This window comes from Enhydra lutris, unplaced genomic scaffold (genome assembly GCF_002288905.1).
Source record: "Enhydra lutris kenyoni isolate GAN:26980312 unplaced genomic scaffold, ASM228890v2 scaffoldscaffold26, whole genome shotgun sequence".
In the NCBI taxonomy this organism is placed as follows: domain Eukaryota; kingdom Metazoa; phylum Chordata; class Mammalia; order Carnivora; family Mustelidae; genus Enhydra; species Enhydra lutris.
In genome coordinates, this window is record NW_019154110.1 from 3,232,055 (window position 1) to 3,248,057 (window position 16,003).

At 41.6% G+C, this 16,003-nt stretch overlaps 1 protein-coding gene across 1 annotated transcript; it reads left to right on the forward strand.

Moving 5' to 3' along the window:
• Positions 1 to 303: 303 nt before the first annotated feature.
• Positions 304 to 13,936, forward strand: LOC111151209 (transmembrane and immunoglobulin domain containing 1). Its single transcript, XM_022509006.1, has 6 exons — positions 304 to 350; positions 2,090 to 2,196; positions 4,260 to 4,538; positions 7,132 to 7,407; positions 12,803 to 12,906; positions 13,892 to 13,936. Exons 1-6 carry the CDS (start codon positions 304 to 306, stop codon positions 13,934 to 13,936), a joined length of 858 nt encoding a protein of 285 aa, XP_022364714.1.
• The last annotated feature ends 2,067 nt before the right edge of the window (positions 13,937 to 16,003 follow it).

Below are 16,003 nucleotides of genomic sequence, written 5' to 3' on the forward strand. Positions count from 1 at the left end.
GGTGCCTTATCTAACTTGAACATGGCAATGTTCGGTGAAATGTGCTACACATTTTTGCACAAGGTCAGGTTTTCCTGGTATGATTATATCCCTGTTAGTAATCTCTGGCCTCACCTAGTAATTTAGGGACATATGAAAACTTAGATCTGAAGATGTCTTTCCTAGTTAGTGTCTTCTCTAAGAATCCATAAAAAGAAACAGACTTTGAACCCAATTTATTTTGCTGACTTGATCCTACTGTCATAAAGTGTTTAAATTCAAGTAGTATAAAGATGGTAACAGGGAAAGGATTCAGGGTTCCAGATGAAGGAACAGTTGGCCAAGGAAGTCAGCTTTTCAGAGCTCAGCAGGTAAGCAGTAAATCTTTGTCTTGTATAGAAAGTTGTGAAAATTAAAAACAAGTAAGGGAAATTCATCTTGAAAGGATGCTGTCTGGTATGGTAGAAGAGAAGGGGAGAAATTAATCCTCCTCCTTAATTAATAGGTCAGGTATGGTCTGCTAATGAGCCCACACTCTCAGATCTTATTAGGTACCTACAGTGGACAGTGCTTGGGAAAAGGCTATTAATGACCAAATTCTGAAATCATCACTGTTACAGTACTATGATAGAAATCTTTTTTGGCAAGATTTTAAAATTACAAAAGAATTGATTTTTTTAAAAAAGATTTTATTTATTTGAGAGAAAGAGACAGAGACAGAGAAGGCAAGAGAGAGCATAAGCGGGGAGGAGAGGGAGAAGCAGGCTCCCCCCTGAGCAGGGAGCCTGATGCGGGACTCGATCCCAGGACCCTGAGATCATGACCTGAGCTGAAGGCAGATGCTTAACCAACTGCACCACCCAGGCGTCCCAAAAGTATTGATGTTATTACTAATGGTATCTTATTGAAATATTGACATAGCGTTGCTGGTCAGAAGAGGTGAGTCTGAGAAGAATGAAGCTTGCTCCTGTCAGGACAGGCCTGGGATGGGGAGGAGCAGAGCCTGCCTACAGAAGTCCTAGGCAGGTTAATATTTGAATTACATTCCAGCTCTTGAAGGTTAATATTTGTATTAGGGGGACAAAACTTCAGGTCGCTAATGTTTATGGAGAGGCCAAGGCTCAGAAGGGATTAATGGCAGCTTCTTAAAGGAGGAGAATATCAGTCTACCCAGTAGAATGCTTAAGAGCCTTAGCCTTGGAAGTCCAGGGTTCAAATCCTAGCCCGGACATTTCCTGTGTTCAGGATCTTGAGCAAATTATATAGTCTTTCCAAACCTTTAGCAGTGATCTCAAGAGGGCTGTTAGGGACTTCACTGAGATTGAAATAATGTCTGTAGACTGTTCAGCACAGTGCCTGTTGCATAGAAAGCATTCAACATGTGTTTCTACCATATTCATAGTGGTAGTCTTGAAAGGAAGTCATACATCCATGTTTTTCCCAGATGAAGTGGAAAGTATCTAGGGAGAGGGCTAGCGGCAGCAAAAGCATAGAAAGAAAAAAAATGGAGGACTTTATTATCTATTATTTTTAGTCTATACTGGGTTAAACAGAACGTGTATTCCAAGGGGGATGATGGTAGTGGGATGGGGGAAAGCAGAGAGATTGATGTGATTCAGACTACAGACCATGTGGCAGCTGAGTCTTTTCTAAGGTATGAACCATCTGAGTCTATGGGATTTGGAGCAGTCTCAAAAACTCTCTGTAGCAGAGAGCAACTTTTACAACACTGGTCCAAAAGAGGCTTTCAAAATCAGAATTACTGCAGCTCAGTAGAGACTGTCTGTGAATGAATAAAGTTTCTTCTCTCTTTCTGTTACAATGACATCCTATCAATTTCTCCAAGGAAGACTGGTTCTGCCTTTGCCAGGGCTGCCCTATAGTATTTCCTTGTGGTTTTCTTTTTCTTGCCTTAAAAAAAAAAAATCCCTAATACTAAAAGTACTTTGAACTCCGTAATCAGAACAGGATTGTTTAATTAAAAACTAGAAAGAGTACAGCTGGGATGACTCATCTGGGATTTTATTTTAAATGCATAATAGACAAGAGGAAGGTTCATAAACTCAGTATAGACCAAAGTACAGAACCAATTACACTCTTTCTCCCCCAGCAGATCAGACGTAAATTTGTTAAAGATGGCGTGGAACGTCAGTGGCCTCATGAGAACATGCAGATTTCTTCTCTTAGTGATTTTGTTTCTGCCATGTGAGGTGACAAGTAAGTTAATATTCCTTTGGTCTCTTTGTAAATAAACATTGCCGATTAAAACCTGATCAGTGGGCACTGGAAAAATCCAAATCACCAAATACACAGCCAGTATGGCTCAGAGTAGAGGAGTCAGACCACATGATAAGACATTAAATGGAAAAATATTTTTATGGTTCTGATATTATAAGACAGAGTAAATATTCTATTCTCTCCAGAGCCACAGCCATTATTTTTCTACGTTTTAATGCATTTCATTGCTAATGACATCCAATATACACTCTGCTGTTTACGTAAGCATAACCACTCACAAGAAAATCTTTTCTGCATTTGCTCTCTACCCCAAGCTGGAAGTAGATCCCCTCCCCCACCAAACACCAATTTTAAAAGTAATACACAGTCCTTGTAGAAAAAATTAGGAAATATATAAAAGGATAAAGAAGGCATACCTGGGTGGCTCAGTCAGTTGAGCGTCTGACTCTTGATTCCATGGGATCAGCCTGTGTCAGGCTCAGGCTCAAGTTCAGTGAGGAGTCTGCTTGGGATTCTCTCTGTCTCCCTCTGTCATGTGCATGTTTTTTATTTTATTCCACATGTGCGCTCTCTCTCTCTCGCTCTCTCTGTCTACCCCTCTGTCTCTCTCTCTCTCAAATAAATAAAATTTTTAATTAAAAAAAAAAAAGAATAGGGGCCCCTGGGTGGTTCAGTCATTACGTGTCTGCCTTCAGCTTGGGTCATGATCCTGGGATCAAGCCCTCTGGTGGCCTCCCTGCTCAGCAGGAAGCCTGCTTCTCCCTCTCCCACTCCTCTTGCTTGTGTTCTCTCTCTCACTGTGTCTCTGTCAAATAAATAAATAAAATCTTTAAAGAAAAAAGAAGAAAGAAAACTAAATCCCATCATCCAGAGATAACCACTCAACAACAGTTTGATATATATTCTTCCAGATTTTTAAAAAAATACTGGGCAGCAATCACATCATTTTCACCAGTAGTTTATGCATTTTAAAGGAAAAATTCATATGATTACAGACTATATTAACAAATGTCATGTCAGGGGCAAGTGTGTGCAGTTAAAGTCAATTTTAGCTTTTGTTACTTGCTTCTGAACTAGGGAAGTAAGAACTGAAATTCCAATATGTTACAGTGAATGGATTTCTGAAAATCAGAGATGGAAACCAGCTGCTATATATCCTGATAATCCTTTGCACAACAACTTGATTGTGCTACAGACCACAGCTGTTTAAACATCAATTATTTTACTACACTGCCAAAATAATATTCAAACATCAGAAATGCAAGACTAAATTTTCCACAATCCCATTACCTAATCGGAAACCTTTTCAAATCAGCTTTTGCCCGTATTCAGTTGCATATTCAATTTTTATACACTCATAGTAATTACTAGAGATGTAATTTACATTCTGCCTATTCACCTAATGTTGTGTCCTAAGTATTTTTCAATGTTGCTATCAATCTGTTTCATTTGTATTTCCTCACTCCCATGCCCTTCCTTTGCCACTTTCAACCCCTTGAAGTAAACAATTAATGTCTAGAAAGCATTTCTCTACTTTTTTCTCTATTTTTACCAATTCTGTTCAGTGTACACACTGAAATTTTTTCCAAGACTTTTCCTCTTAAATGTATGTGTGTGTACATCCATGCATGTGTGTGTGTAAATGGGGTAATTCTGTGTATAGTAGTTCTCAAACTTCACTGCACATTAGAATTGCCTGAAGGCATTTTGCAAATGCAATACCCGGATTGCACTCATATCAATTAATCAGAATGTCTGGGGGTGGGAGCCAACCATGTGTTTTTAAAGATCCCCTGGTGATTCCAATGTGGAGCAAAATCTGGTAACCATCATTTTAACATTTACTTTTAACATAACTTCTTTTAGTTAATAATACATTACAGAGCTTTTCCCCTTGTAAAACCATATAGATCAATAGGACTATTTTTAATTATCACAAAATATCTCATTGTATGGGTGTAACGTGATTTGTTTAACCAATCCCCCATTTACGTCGTTTTGATCATTCACTTTAGGTTAATACTTTCTTCCTGCCCTCCCAGCTTCTGTTTTAACTGTGAATAATAGCACTGAGAACTATATCCTGGACACTGAGCCTGGCTCCCAAGAATCTTTGAAATGTGCTGTTCATAACCACACCAGAGAGGAAGAACTTCTCTGGTACCGAGAAGAGGGGACAGTGGATTTGAAATCTGGAAACAAAATCAACTCCAGTACGGTCTGTGTTTCTTCCATCAGCGAAAACGACAACGGAGTCACCTTTACCTGCAAGCTACAGAGGAACCAGTCGATGTCCGTTTCAGTGGTGCTGAATGTCACTTGTGAGTGAGAGGGAAGAGACCGCTAGCCAATCGCGGTTGTCTGCACTGTGTTAAGTGGTACTTGAAACCTGGGACTGAAGAGTTGTGTGTGCATTTTCACATGTGCTTGGTGTTGCCTCATTGCCCTATTTATGCTCCCACAACAGTGCATGAGGGTGCTCGTCTCCCCACGCCCTCATGAGGGTATCCTCATACTCCAAGTACTGAGTATCCTCCAACTCCAAGAATTTGCCAGCCCGATTTGGAATTTTACTTTCATTTTCTTAATTAAGAATGAGGGTGTCCACCCTTTCATAAGTGTACTGGCTGTTCATGTTTCTTTTGTGTGAAATGCCTGTTCATGTCCTTTACCCATTTCTCTATTGGGTTATTTGCCTTTTGAAAATTGGTTTGGCTAGGGGCGTGTGGGTGGCTCAGTTGGTTAAGTGACTGAGTCTTGATTTTGGCTCAGGTCATGATCTCAGGGCTGTGAGATTGAGCCCCCCCCAATGAGCCCTGCATGGAACCCCATGTGGGGCTCTGTGCTGGGTGTGGAACCTGCTTAAGATTCTATCCTCTGCACTCCCACTCTCTCTCTTTCTAAAAAAATAAAAATTTAAAAAAAAAAGGAAGAAGAAAAAGAGAAAAAAGAAAGAAAAGAATCCCCATCAAGTAAAATGATCAAAGAGTCCTATATCACACGGTAGCACTCTAAAACAATGAGCTAGATCTCTGTGGTTCATCGTGGATATATCTCAAAAACATGCAAGCTAACAGAGTCTTTTAAATAAGCCTCCTAAAACAATATGATGTATTTTCTATCGATACAGTATATGTATTAAAAAAACCTTGTTTTTTTTTTTTTTTTTTTTTAAAACAACAACAGCTGTAGGGATTTACATGAAACTCAGAGCATTGGGTCTCTTTGGGGAGCCAGGAAGTGAACAAGATGGAGTCAAAGAGGACCTTAACTTTATCAGAAATGTGCTAATTTTATAAAAGGGAATACCCACGTATAGCTGACAGTCTTCAAAATTAACTCTGTAAATAGTTAAATAAAAAGGAACAACTAATAGGACATGTCCACAGGCCCTATAGTACATTTGGTAATTCTGTTATCTATTCCAGTAGCTTCCTACATCTCTGAATACCATCTAACATGCTCGTTGGATATGGATACAGAATTTCAAGCTCATTCCAAAGAGCAACAAAATGTCATTCTTCTGAAAGCGTTATTAATAGCACAGCCTACTCAGGGTCTAATTATTCAGTGTGCAGATTATCCAAGCTCCTTTTTTCCTCTTCTCCACCTCTCTTTCCTACTGCCCATTTTTCAAGCACTCTACTACTCTTCCACACCTCAACCAGAAAATGCAACGGGCAGAGAGGAGAAAAGGAGTCAGCTCAACCATTTCTCCTCCTAGATGTTGGAACGCCCTGGTGGGGAAGAGGGTTGGAATTACTTGGCAAAGAGAAATATGTTCAAAACCTATGTCTCTATGCCTGTCCTTATCATGGAGGGAGTAAGGACTTGCTCACACAGAGGGATGAGAGAGACTCAGAAGGTCACAGCTTCCATAGATGTCAAAGTTGCCATGATTGGTGGAGCACCTTCCGGGAGGAGGACATTATTTTTAGAGGATCACCGAGGAAATGCAAGTATGCACTGGTTAAATGTGGCCAGGGCAAATTTGGTTAAATAAAATGCAAAAATAGAGGAGGTAAGGAAACCTCAAAACCACCGTGCCTGCCGCGGCCACCAACACCAGCACCACAATAATATGACCAGCACTGTGGTAAGTTCTTTATAGGCATTATCTCTTTGAATCTTTACAGCAGATAGAGGTATTATCCCACTTTTTAGATGAGGAAATTGAGCGGGTACTTAGCAGTTCAGTAACTTTCTCAAGGTCAGAGAGCAAAGACTTATAATTAATTAACTATTTTAAAAGATTTTATTAATTTATTTGTCAGAGAGGGAGAGCGAGAGAGAGTGAGCGAGCATAAGCAGGGGGAGAGGCAGAGGGAGAAGGAGATGGAAATTGCCTGCTGATCAGGGAGTCAGATGCGGGGCTTGAACCCAGGACCCTGGGATCATAAACTGAGTGGAAGGCAGACACTTAACTGACTGAGCCACCCAGGCACCCCTCATTATTTTTTTAAAAGATTTATTTATTTGAGAGACAGAGAGAGAGAAAGTTTGTGTGTACAAGTGGGGGGAGGGGCAGAGGGAGAGAATCTTCAAGCTGACTCCTTCCTGAGCACAGAGCCAGATACGGGGTTTGATCCTATGACCCATGAAATCATGACCTGAGCCGAAACCAAGAGTCGGTCAGTTAAATGGCTGATCCAGGTGCCCCAGATTCATTATAGACGTTTTTCCATGGTTCATCTTCTCTACCACATAGAAGTTCTAAGAGGTTTGGAACTGGATATATATCATTTACCATTATATCCCTGGTTCCTAGTCCAGTGCTTGGCACAAAGTAGGTACTCAATAAATTTTTGTCAAATGAATGAACGACTACATGAGAGAGACTGAAGGAAGATCTTGAACGTTGACAGTCAACTACTGCTTATCTGTTAATTCAATCCACCTGCTTGAGTCTTGCAGTTCCTCCTATTCTAAGTGGAGATGACTTCCAAACAGCTGAGGAAGGAAATGATGTGAGGCTGGTTTGCAGCGTGAAATCCAACCCCCAGGCTCAAATGACGTGGTACAAAAACAGTAACATCCTGATTTTAGAGAAGAATTACCAAGTCCATCAGACAAGTGAGTCTCTCCAACTGTCAATCACCAAAGTCAAGAAATCTGACAATGGAACCTACAGCTGTGTTGCAAATTTATCCGGGCGAATGGAGACCAAGGACTTCCACCTCATCGTCAAAGGTAACTCTCTTTTCAAGTAGAGTATGCAAAAAGTCAGAATAGGTTTTCATAAATATTTTTGTGGCAACAGATCACGATGACAATTATGATTAGTAGCCATGATTTTCTTCGGAGAGTCATCCCTATCCAAGGAATTTCCACTAAGAACTCCAGTTCTTCCATTTAGGATACCCATTCCATATACAGCACCGCTTTTTGGGCAAAGGTCCTTTTTAGAACCAAGTGGTGGAAGACAATTCTGGTTGGCTTTTAGGGAGGAGTACCTTTCCTGAATTCTCTTAGGCAACAAGGTTCGTAGGAACTGGACTTTGGAGTTTATAGCCTAATGACAAACAAAAAGAGAAGTCAGAAACACAAAGAGAAAGAATGATAGATAAGGAAATGAATCTTTAAAATCACTCCTGACTTTGAAATTGTATCTATAGGCTAAGCAGCAGTGAGGGAGGGGGAAGATGGTGTAAAAAGGTCTTTCTCTTGGCTTCATGCCTCACCTACCCAGATTTTTCACCCCTGAAATAAATAACAGGGAACAAATGAAGTTCCAAGTGTTCTTCCCTCCTCATACTTCTCATTCATACGAAAAGAGAAAGGGGACCTGTGCCGAGAAAACGAGGAAGATAGTAGAAAGAAACCAGGTCAGAGAGCGAATGGAACGCAGACCAGTGTTCTCACACCTCCACTTAACATAGGTGATTGGGGCAAAAATTGACCTTGAGGGGAGCCTGGATGGCTCAGTGGGTTAAGCCTCTGGCTTTGGCTCAGGTCATGATTTCAGGGTCCTGGGATCGAGCCCCGCATCCGGCTCTTTGCTCAGAAGGAAGCCTGCTTCCCCCTCTCTCTCTGCCTGCCTCTTTGCCTACTTATGATCTCCCTCTCTCTCCCCCTGTCAAATAAATAAATAAAATAAAATAAAATAAAATAAAAACTTACCTTGAGGTGAGCATCAGAAAAAGAAATTGTCAAGAACACAGGTGTGATCACTGGAATGGGAACGGCCATCTTGGTAGTAGGGTAAAGAGAACCACAGTCTAAGCACAGCAGAAAAGACCCTTGGAGGGTGTTCAGTCTTGAGGACTTCTTTAGACAATGCCCAGCCCTGAAAATTTTCAGATGTTGAAACAGGACAGTGTGAGATGAAAACTGGCAGCCATCAAGCTTGTCACTCATTCTTTGCTGCTATGAATCCAAGTTCAAAAATAACTTCCTTTTTGATACAAATTCTGAAAGTTTGGTTAGCATAGTTAAGTTTTCTTAGATAACATCTCTCTTAATTTGAAACAACCATTTATTAAGACCCTTAACTGTCAATTTTAGTTGCTGAATATACAGACAAAAACACACTAAAAAAAATCTTTAAAGTTTGCTTTCATGTTAAAACTGTAATTATGAAGTTGAGAAACATACCAGTTGATGTGATCTGCAAACTCGGGCAAGCCAAGTTAATTTTCTGGTTACAAAGCCTTAGTTTGGATACATGTAATGACTCCCTTCTCCTTCTAATTGGACAATGTGCATCGTTGAAATAAAATTTAATTTTTCTGAAAAACAAAAACAAAAACAAAAACAAAAAAGAGAAAGGCAAGATACCTGGAGTCGCAGATGCTGGAAATGCTCACACAAACATTTCCTGGTCTGAGGCCAATATGCTAAGAGCAGCCAAACAAGCTGAGGTTCTTATTTCTTGTTAGAACATTTTTCACTTTGTCATTTGCTTCCCTGTGCCCACACATTGCTTTTCTTGCTAGTTCCTGGGAAGCCAATTGAACCCCTGCCAGAAGTGTTGGACGATGTGAACACCAGGCTTATTTCCTCCCTCTCAAGGGGAGGTCGGGAACAGCCACCCAGTTGAATGCCCATGACTGTGATTACTGGCCTGTCCAGTAATTTGTCCTGCAGAGCGGTGACGGTATGCCCAGGGGCTGCTTGCTTTCAAACCCACAATAACCCAAGTACTCATGGGATCTAGAAGTGGAGGAGGAGGCCCCTTATTGAAGCCCTACCTATTCACCTCCCCTCCAAAGCATGGCTGGCGGGCACCTCCAGCCACAGCATTCTAACCAGTTGTGAAAATTACACACGGAGATTAGGGAATTATATCATCTCTCTTGGTTAAGAAGGAATCACAAGTTCTCTGTGCCATAAAAAAAAAAAAAACCAAAACCCACAACAACAAAAACATATGACTCATGTGGCAAGCAGGATGCTAGCCTGGCAACTTGGCTCTTGGATGGGTGGGGTTTTGGATGGAGCTCTTCCAAACCAACTTGTTTTTCTGATTTCTTCCCGCTCTATTATTTCCTTGGCTGTGGGCTATCTTCAAAGCATTAAGTGCTCTGCTGCTGGGGCTCAGGCTAAATACGCTCACGGTGAGCCTGGGCAGGCTTTGTCCTTCAGTAGGGTGGTTTCTAAATGAGGCCGTGGAAGCTGGAGTGAAAGCATGGATCTTGGGCACAAGAGTGTAGCCTGTGTGTTGGGATTATCTTGCCCTAATAAATATGGAAGGGAAAAAATACCAAGAGAGTAAAACAGGACAGCAGGAGAGGTGCAGTACACTTCTTATTTCCAATAAATTCCTAAAACACTATCTTAGCCAGGATTGGAGCCCCTCCCCCTCTGAGGGTGAATGCAGGGGCCTTAGACTTACACTTGCCAAAGCCACTCTCATGGGAAACTTGGAATCTGAAGTGAGCCAGTGGGTCAGGCAGTTTTCAGCTTGTTTGTGGAGTGAAAGCTGCCAGGAGTGGCTTCATTTTATTCAGCTTGGTAAAAATATTCAGGTCTGTGGATGATTTCTGATTTATTTTCCCAATTGTTCCTTGGCACTGAAAGTGGAAGGGGTCCCTAAGAAGGTGAGGGCCGTTTGGTGTCTCTTAGGGCTAGCTAACAAGAAGGCCCACGGAGGAGAATTTCTCCAGAGTGTTGGTGCAACTCACACCCTCATGAGAAAAATTTTTAGTAACAGCTAAAAGAGAGCGAGAGTAAAGGATGTTTAATCTACGTACTCCCCCAAATTACCCTGAGCAGAAACTGGATACATAACAAAGAGGAAAACAAGTAAAAGGTAAGTGGTTATTGTGTCCTACAGTTATGGGGGGATAAACCCTATTTTCCAATATTGAGGAATAGAGGACTTGGGCTTTGAATTGAGATTTATTTAAACTCTTCTCTTCCCCTCCTTCCCATCTTTTGCCCCTCGTGTACTATCATGTGAACCTGTGTCTTTTATAACACTGATCTCAATCTATAGTTTTTGTTTGTTTAATGTCTGTCTTCACGACTAGAATGTGAGCTCCTTGAAGGCAGGAGCCTTCCATATCTGGCCTATCTTTTGCAGGCTGAGCACAACCTACTGCACAGTAGTTGTTCAATAAAAATGTTTTGACTACACTCAATCAACAAACTCAATTGTATGATAAATAACACACTTTTAATTTTCTACAAATTCCTAAAATAATATCTTGACCAAGATTGGAGCCCCTCCCCCTCCTAGGGTGAATCCAGGGGCTTAGACTGGGTCATTTAAATATCTTTGTTGATCTGAATTAAGCATTCTTGAAAGTTTCATCCCATATCATAGCAAACATATTAAAATGAAGCTCATTAAGTATACTTTTTTGCTGTAAAATTTTTTTTTAAGATTTTATTTATTTGACAGAGAGATCACAAGTAGGCAGAGAGAGAGAGAGAGAGAGAGAGGAGGAAGCAGGCTCTCTGCCGAGCAGAGAGCCCGATGCGGGACTCGATCCCAGGACCCTGAGATCACGACCCGAGCCGAAGGCAGAGGCCCAACCCACTGAGCCACCCAGGCGCCCTGCTGTAAAATTTTTGAAAGTTGTTTGTAACTTGCATACATTTTGAATCTTATTATAAATAAGATATTAATTTGGTTCCTAAGGTTTAATTATTATTGTTATTATTATTAAACAGTTGAGTTACAGTTGACACAAAGTTATGTTTTATAGATGTTTAAACATTTATTAATTTTGAGTAATTTTGCCACTTTATTTTCACATTTTAGAAACTATATACATATATATTTTAAGATTTTATTTATTTATTTGAAAGAGAGAGTGCAAGCCGTGAGGGGAAGAGAGGGGTGGGAGAAAGAATCTGAAGCCGACTCTGCCCTGAGCCAGGAGCCCGATGTGGGGCTGATCCCACGACAGTGAGATCATGACCTGAGCCGAAAGCAAGAGTTGGATGCTTAACCGACTGAGCCACCCAGGCGCCCTGGAGTCAATTTTTTCCAGGTCTCAAATATTTTCATAGGCTTTTGGGACTGTGCCCACAGTGCTTGATGAACAAAATAGCTCTAGGTTTCCCTGGTGTTCAGAAAACGAGGGGATGGGTTTTCATTTCTAGCTGACACGATTGCTGCCGATCTCTTTCTAGCCCAAGTTAGAAGTAGACTCTGTTCTTCCATGTCGTTTAGAAAGGTATGAACATCTTTGCCAAATTTGGGAAGGCTGGAGCTTAGAGTCCTACTTCCCTCGGGGCACCACACAGCCCCCTTGTATAACATTTTGTCCCCTGCTTGGGGTATTATCACAACACTTCTTCTCGGGCCTCTCTCCCCTCAGTCCAGCAGGCTCTTTCACTTTTCTATTCCTTTTTTTTTTTTTAAGATTTTATTTTTAGGGGCACCTGGGTGGCTCAGTGTTTAAGTGTGTGCCTTCGACTCAAGTAATGATCCCGGGGTCTTGGGATCCAGCCCCGCGTCGGGCTCCCTGCTTGGCAGGAAGCCTGCTTCTCCCTCTCTCACTCCTCCAGTTTGTGTCCCTTCTCTCACTGCCTCTCTCTGTGTCAAAAAAATAAATGAAGTCTTTAAAAAAGAAAAAATATCTTATTTTTTTAAGTCTCTACACCCAACATGGGTCTCGAGTTCACAACCCCGAGATCGGGAGTTGCACGCTCTACCGACTGAGCCAGCAGAACACCTCTCAGTTTTTCTCTTCTTGCTTTTAAGTCCTTCTTCTCTCTTTTGTCCCCTGTGGAGATACCTCCAAATATCTTTGGGGCTTTTTAAAGTGCAGGAAAAACCACTGATATCAGCCTATTTCTGCCTTCTGTGTAGCCAAAAATTTGGATGAGGAAATCACAAAATGGTCTCATTACCTGCTTTGGGGGAGTTATTCCCATTACAATAAATTATCCTTCTCCAAAGTAATGGATCTAAAGCCTATCTCTGCTAGTTACTAGCTTGTGACTTTGGGTCAGTGGTTCATCACCCATAAAATGAGGGACCAATACCTACCTTCTTGGGTTGTTTGAAGGCTTTAATTAAGAGGATGGTCTATGTTAAGTATAAGGCACCATGGCGGGGACATAGTAGAAATATGTGAACTAGATTCATATAAATGTTAGCTCTTGTTCCTTATGTTTGCCTTTCCAACAGATAGAACTGTGATTATGCCAATAGAACCCATTATTGCTGCGTGTATTGTGGTCTTTCTGACGCTGTGCTTTGGACTCATTGCTAGAAGAAAAAGAATAATGAAGGTATCTAAGTATTCTAAGCTATGTGGGTAAAAAGTCATCTAAATACAGGGAGAGAATTAGCTGTCTAAGTGACTATGGAGTCTAAAGGTCTAAAATGGAAGCTGCTCAAAGGAGTAAAACTTGTACAAATACTCTGAGTACAGCTTTAACAAAGAATGGAAAGTCATCGGGACAAACCCCGGGTGAAAATAGCTGCAGGGGGTTGGGGGCTGATTTTTCTTTCCTTTAAATTCTCCTTTATTGTTGCTATGGTACCTTCGGTACAATAAATAAATATACGGAGAAACATCTGCTGTGGGTTCAGAGATCTGCATGAAAAAAATGGCCCTTGCTGCTCAACTTCTGAGGGTAGCCACAGGCCCTGTGACCCAAGGGTTGGAGCTTGAATTGTTGCATGGTTCACCTTGTTGGTTAGCTTGGTACAACGAATGTGTGTGCATAGGTTAATGCCATGCATTTGGCTCCACCAGTTATTCCAGTGCCAAAGGGAGGCAAATGCGGCAGGAAGCCTGTAAGAAAAGCCCAGTACGGTCTAGGCTTGTCAGTTACACAGCAAGACGCAGGCTTCTTGAAACATATGGTAACTGTGTGTGATTCGGGGCAACAACATCTCCCAAGAAGAAATTCACCCACCTTCTGGTGCCAATCCAAAGCAAATTCCCCCCCCCCGGGGGGGGCGGGGAAGAAAGAAAAGGAGAGTAAAAAGAAATATTCAACTACCTAAGAATCCTAGAAGCATTTTGATTTAAGAATTACATCTCTGTGGGTTCAATAGAGATAATTAATATGGCCAAAGACGTAAGACCTGCACCTGTGCAGAGGTGTCTGTATTTTTAGCCATCTCTGTATGGATGAGTATTTTTCTCGGTAGGAGATTAACAGCCATTTGGGTTTCTTATCCCTTGAGCCACTCTGGTGCATTCAAAATGTTTATCTACAGCCTCAGCAAAGCAGGCAAACTCATTGCCCTTGTGTTTGCTTTTAGCTGTGCATGAAGGATGAAGGTCCTCAAAGAGACACGGCTCTGTAAGTACTCTGGGCTGGGGCCAGTGATTTCCCAGAAGCAGATGGGAGTAGTGGCGTGTGTCATAAGCCCATCCTGGGCAAACTCCTCCTTAGATGGGAGGTGTTGGGAGGTACTGGAGGTGAAGAGGTTCAGACAAGAACAGAGGGTGGAGGAGAATCTGCCTCCACTTTAGAGGAAGACAGGTGAGGCGAGGTTGGAAGGTTGCCTAGAACTGAGAATACTGCTGCCATTGGTCTTCTTCTTTTTTTTTTTTTTTTAAAGATTTTATTTAGGGGTGCCTGGGTGGCTTGGTGGGTTGCGCCTCTGCCTTTGGCTGAGGTCATGATCTTGGGGTCTTGGGATCAAACCCCACATTGGGGGCTCAGCGGGGAGTCTGCTTCTCCCTCTCTCTCTGCCTACCTCTCTGTCTACTTGTGATCTCTCTCTCTGTCAAATAAATAAATAAAATCTTTAAAAAATTAAAAAAAATAAACATTTTATTTGCTTGTCAGAGAGAGAGAGAACAAGCAGGGGGAACATCAGGCAGAGGGGGAAGCAAGCTCCCCACTGAGCAGGAAGCCCAAAGCAGGGCCCGATTCCAGGACCCTGGGATCATGACCTGGGCTAAAGGCAGACGCTCAACTGACTGAGCCACCCAGTGTCCCCCTACCACTGGTCTTAAGCCTGCTCTCCACTTAGGAAGTTTTGGGCTAATGCTGTGTGCCTGCGTTGTATTGCCATCTAATGTAAATGGCTGAGAGGGCTTACCCTGGGGGAAGCAATACTGCTTTCTCCTTCACAGCGGGGTCACGTACCCCTCATTCTTAACATTGCTTTCTCTGTGACAGTTCCTGTAGTCTGTCAGCTCCAGCCTTGGAGAAGTAAGCAGTGGGTAAAAAGAACAAAGGTGTTCTTTCTGAGAGCATGAATTTTGTTTTGATTTTTTTTCTTATTGCCATGATCGTCATTGTAATTGATTTCTTGGTTCATTTCAGATGAGCAAGCTGAGATACCATCTCACACAGAAAGAGGTTTGGATCAGGACTTCCTTGATTTATGTAGTCCCATCTGTATTTATTGCTATTATTAAATTCACTCCTGTCAAATTGTCAGAGGTTATGAAAAGTGTTTCATTAAGCCCTGAACAGTAGTTGTTATGACTAATTTGATATCCTTGCATTTTTATGGAGAACACTATTAAGAAGGAAAAGTAAGATTCTGTTAAGGCTTCTCCTGGGAGGTTATGTTAATTAATGGAAGTTGGTTCCAAAAAGGTTGGTCACCATTTACCATTGAGTCTGTATTTTTCTAGGGAGGAGATGAACACACAATTTGGTTTTCACGAATGAGTGCCATACCAAAATGAAAAGGGAACCGAACACAGAGTGATCAATTTCTAAGTTGCCAAGGAAGCACATAAATAATATCAATTATCATCTACTTTCACTGTTGTCTCATAAAAGAAATGTTTTAGGACTAAAAAAAGGACGGATGTAATCTCAGAATATAAGGCATTCCTTTAAACAGAATAAATTTAGCATTGTGAAAAAGTCAGCATATGTCCTTATTTTTCTCATCTCATCCTGGTTTGGTGACACAGTCGCAGACTTTGCGAGCCTGCGTAGAGATGGAGATGAAAATGGCAGGGGACCTGGGCTAGCCAGCAGTTCTGCTCAGGGGCAGTCTTTACCCTTCTGGTGCAGTCCCTTGCCTAGATCCAGCCCCATTGATTATTAATCAGCCTGTATGTACTTTCCTCATTTACCTCCATTTTAAATTTCGGCTCTTCTGATTTATCATTAACCTTCCCCACTTCCATTCTTTCTTCATTCTTTTCCTCTGAGAGTCTGCTTCTCTGCCCCACGCAGGTGGGATGGGTTAGGAAGAGAGGTTGTCCTGGCCAGAACCACCTTAGATGTCTCTGCTGTGCTCACCCTCTAACTTAGAAACAACAACACAATTTTTGGCCTAATATTGCAGGAGCTAAATGTGCTACAGCAAATGATCTGCTATCAGCCAGGTGGTTCAAAGCTTCTTACTGACATGGAAGCAAAGAGAAGAAATGAGCAGATTGTATGAAATCTTAACAGT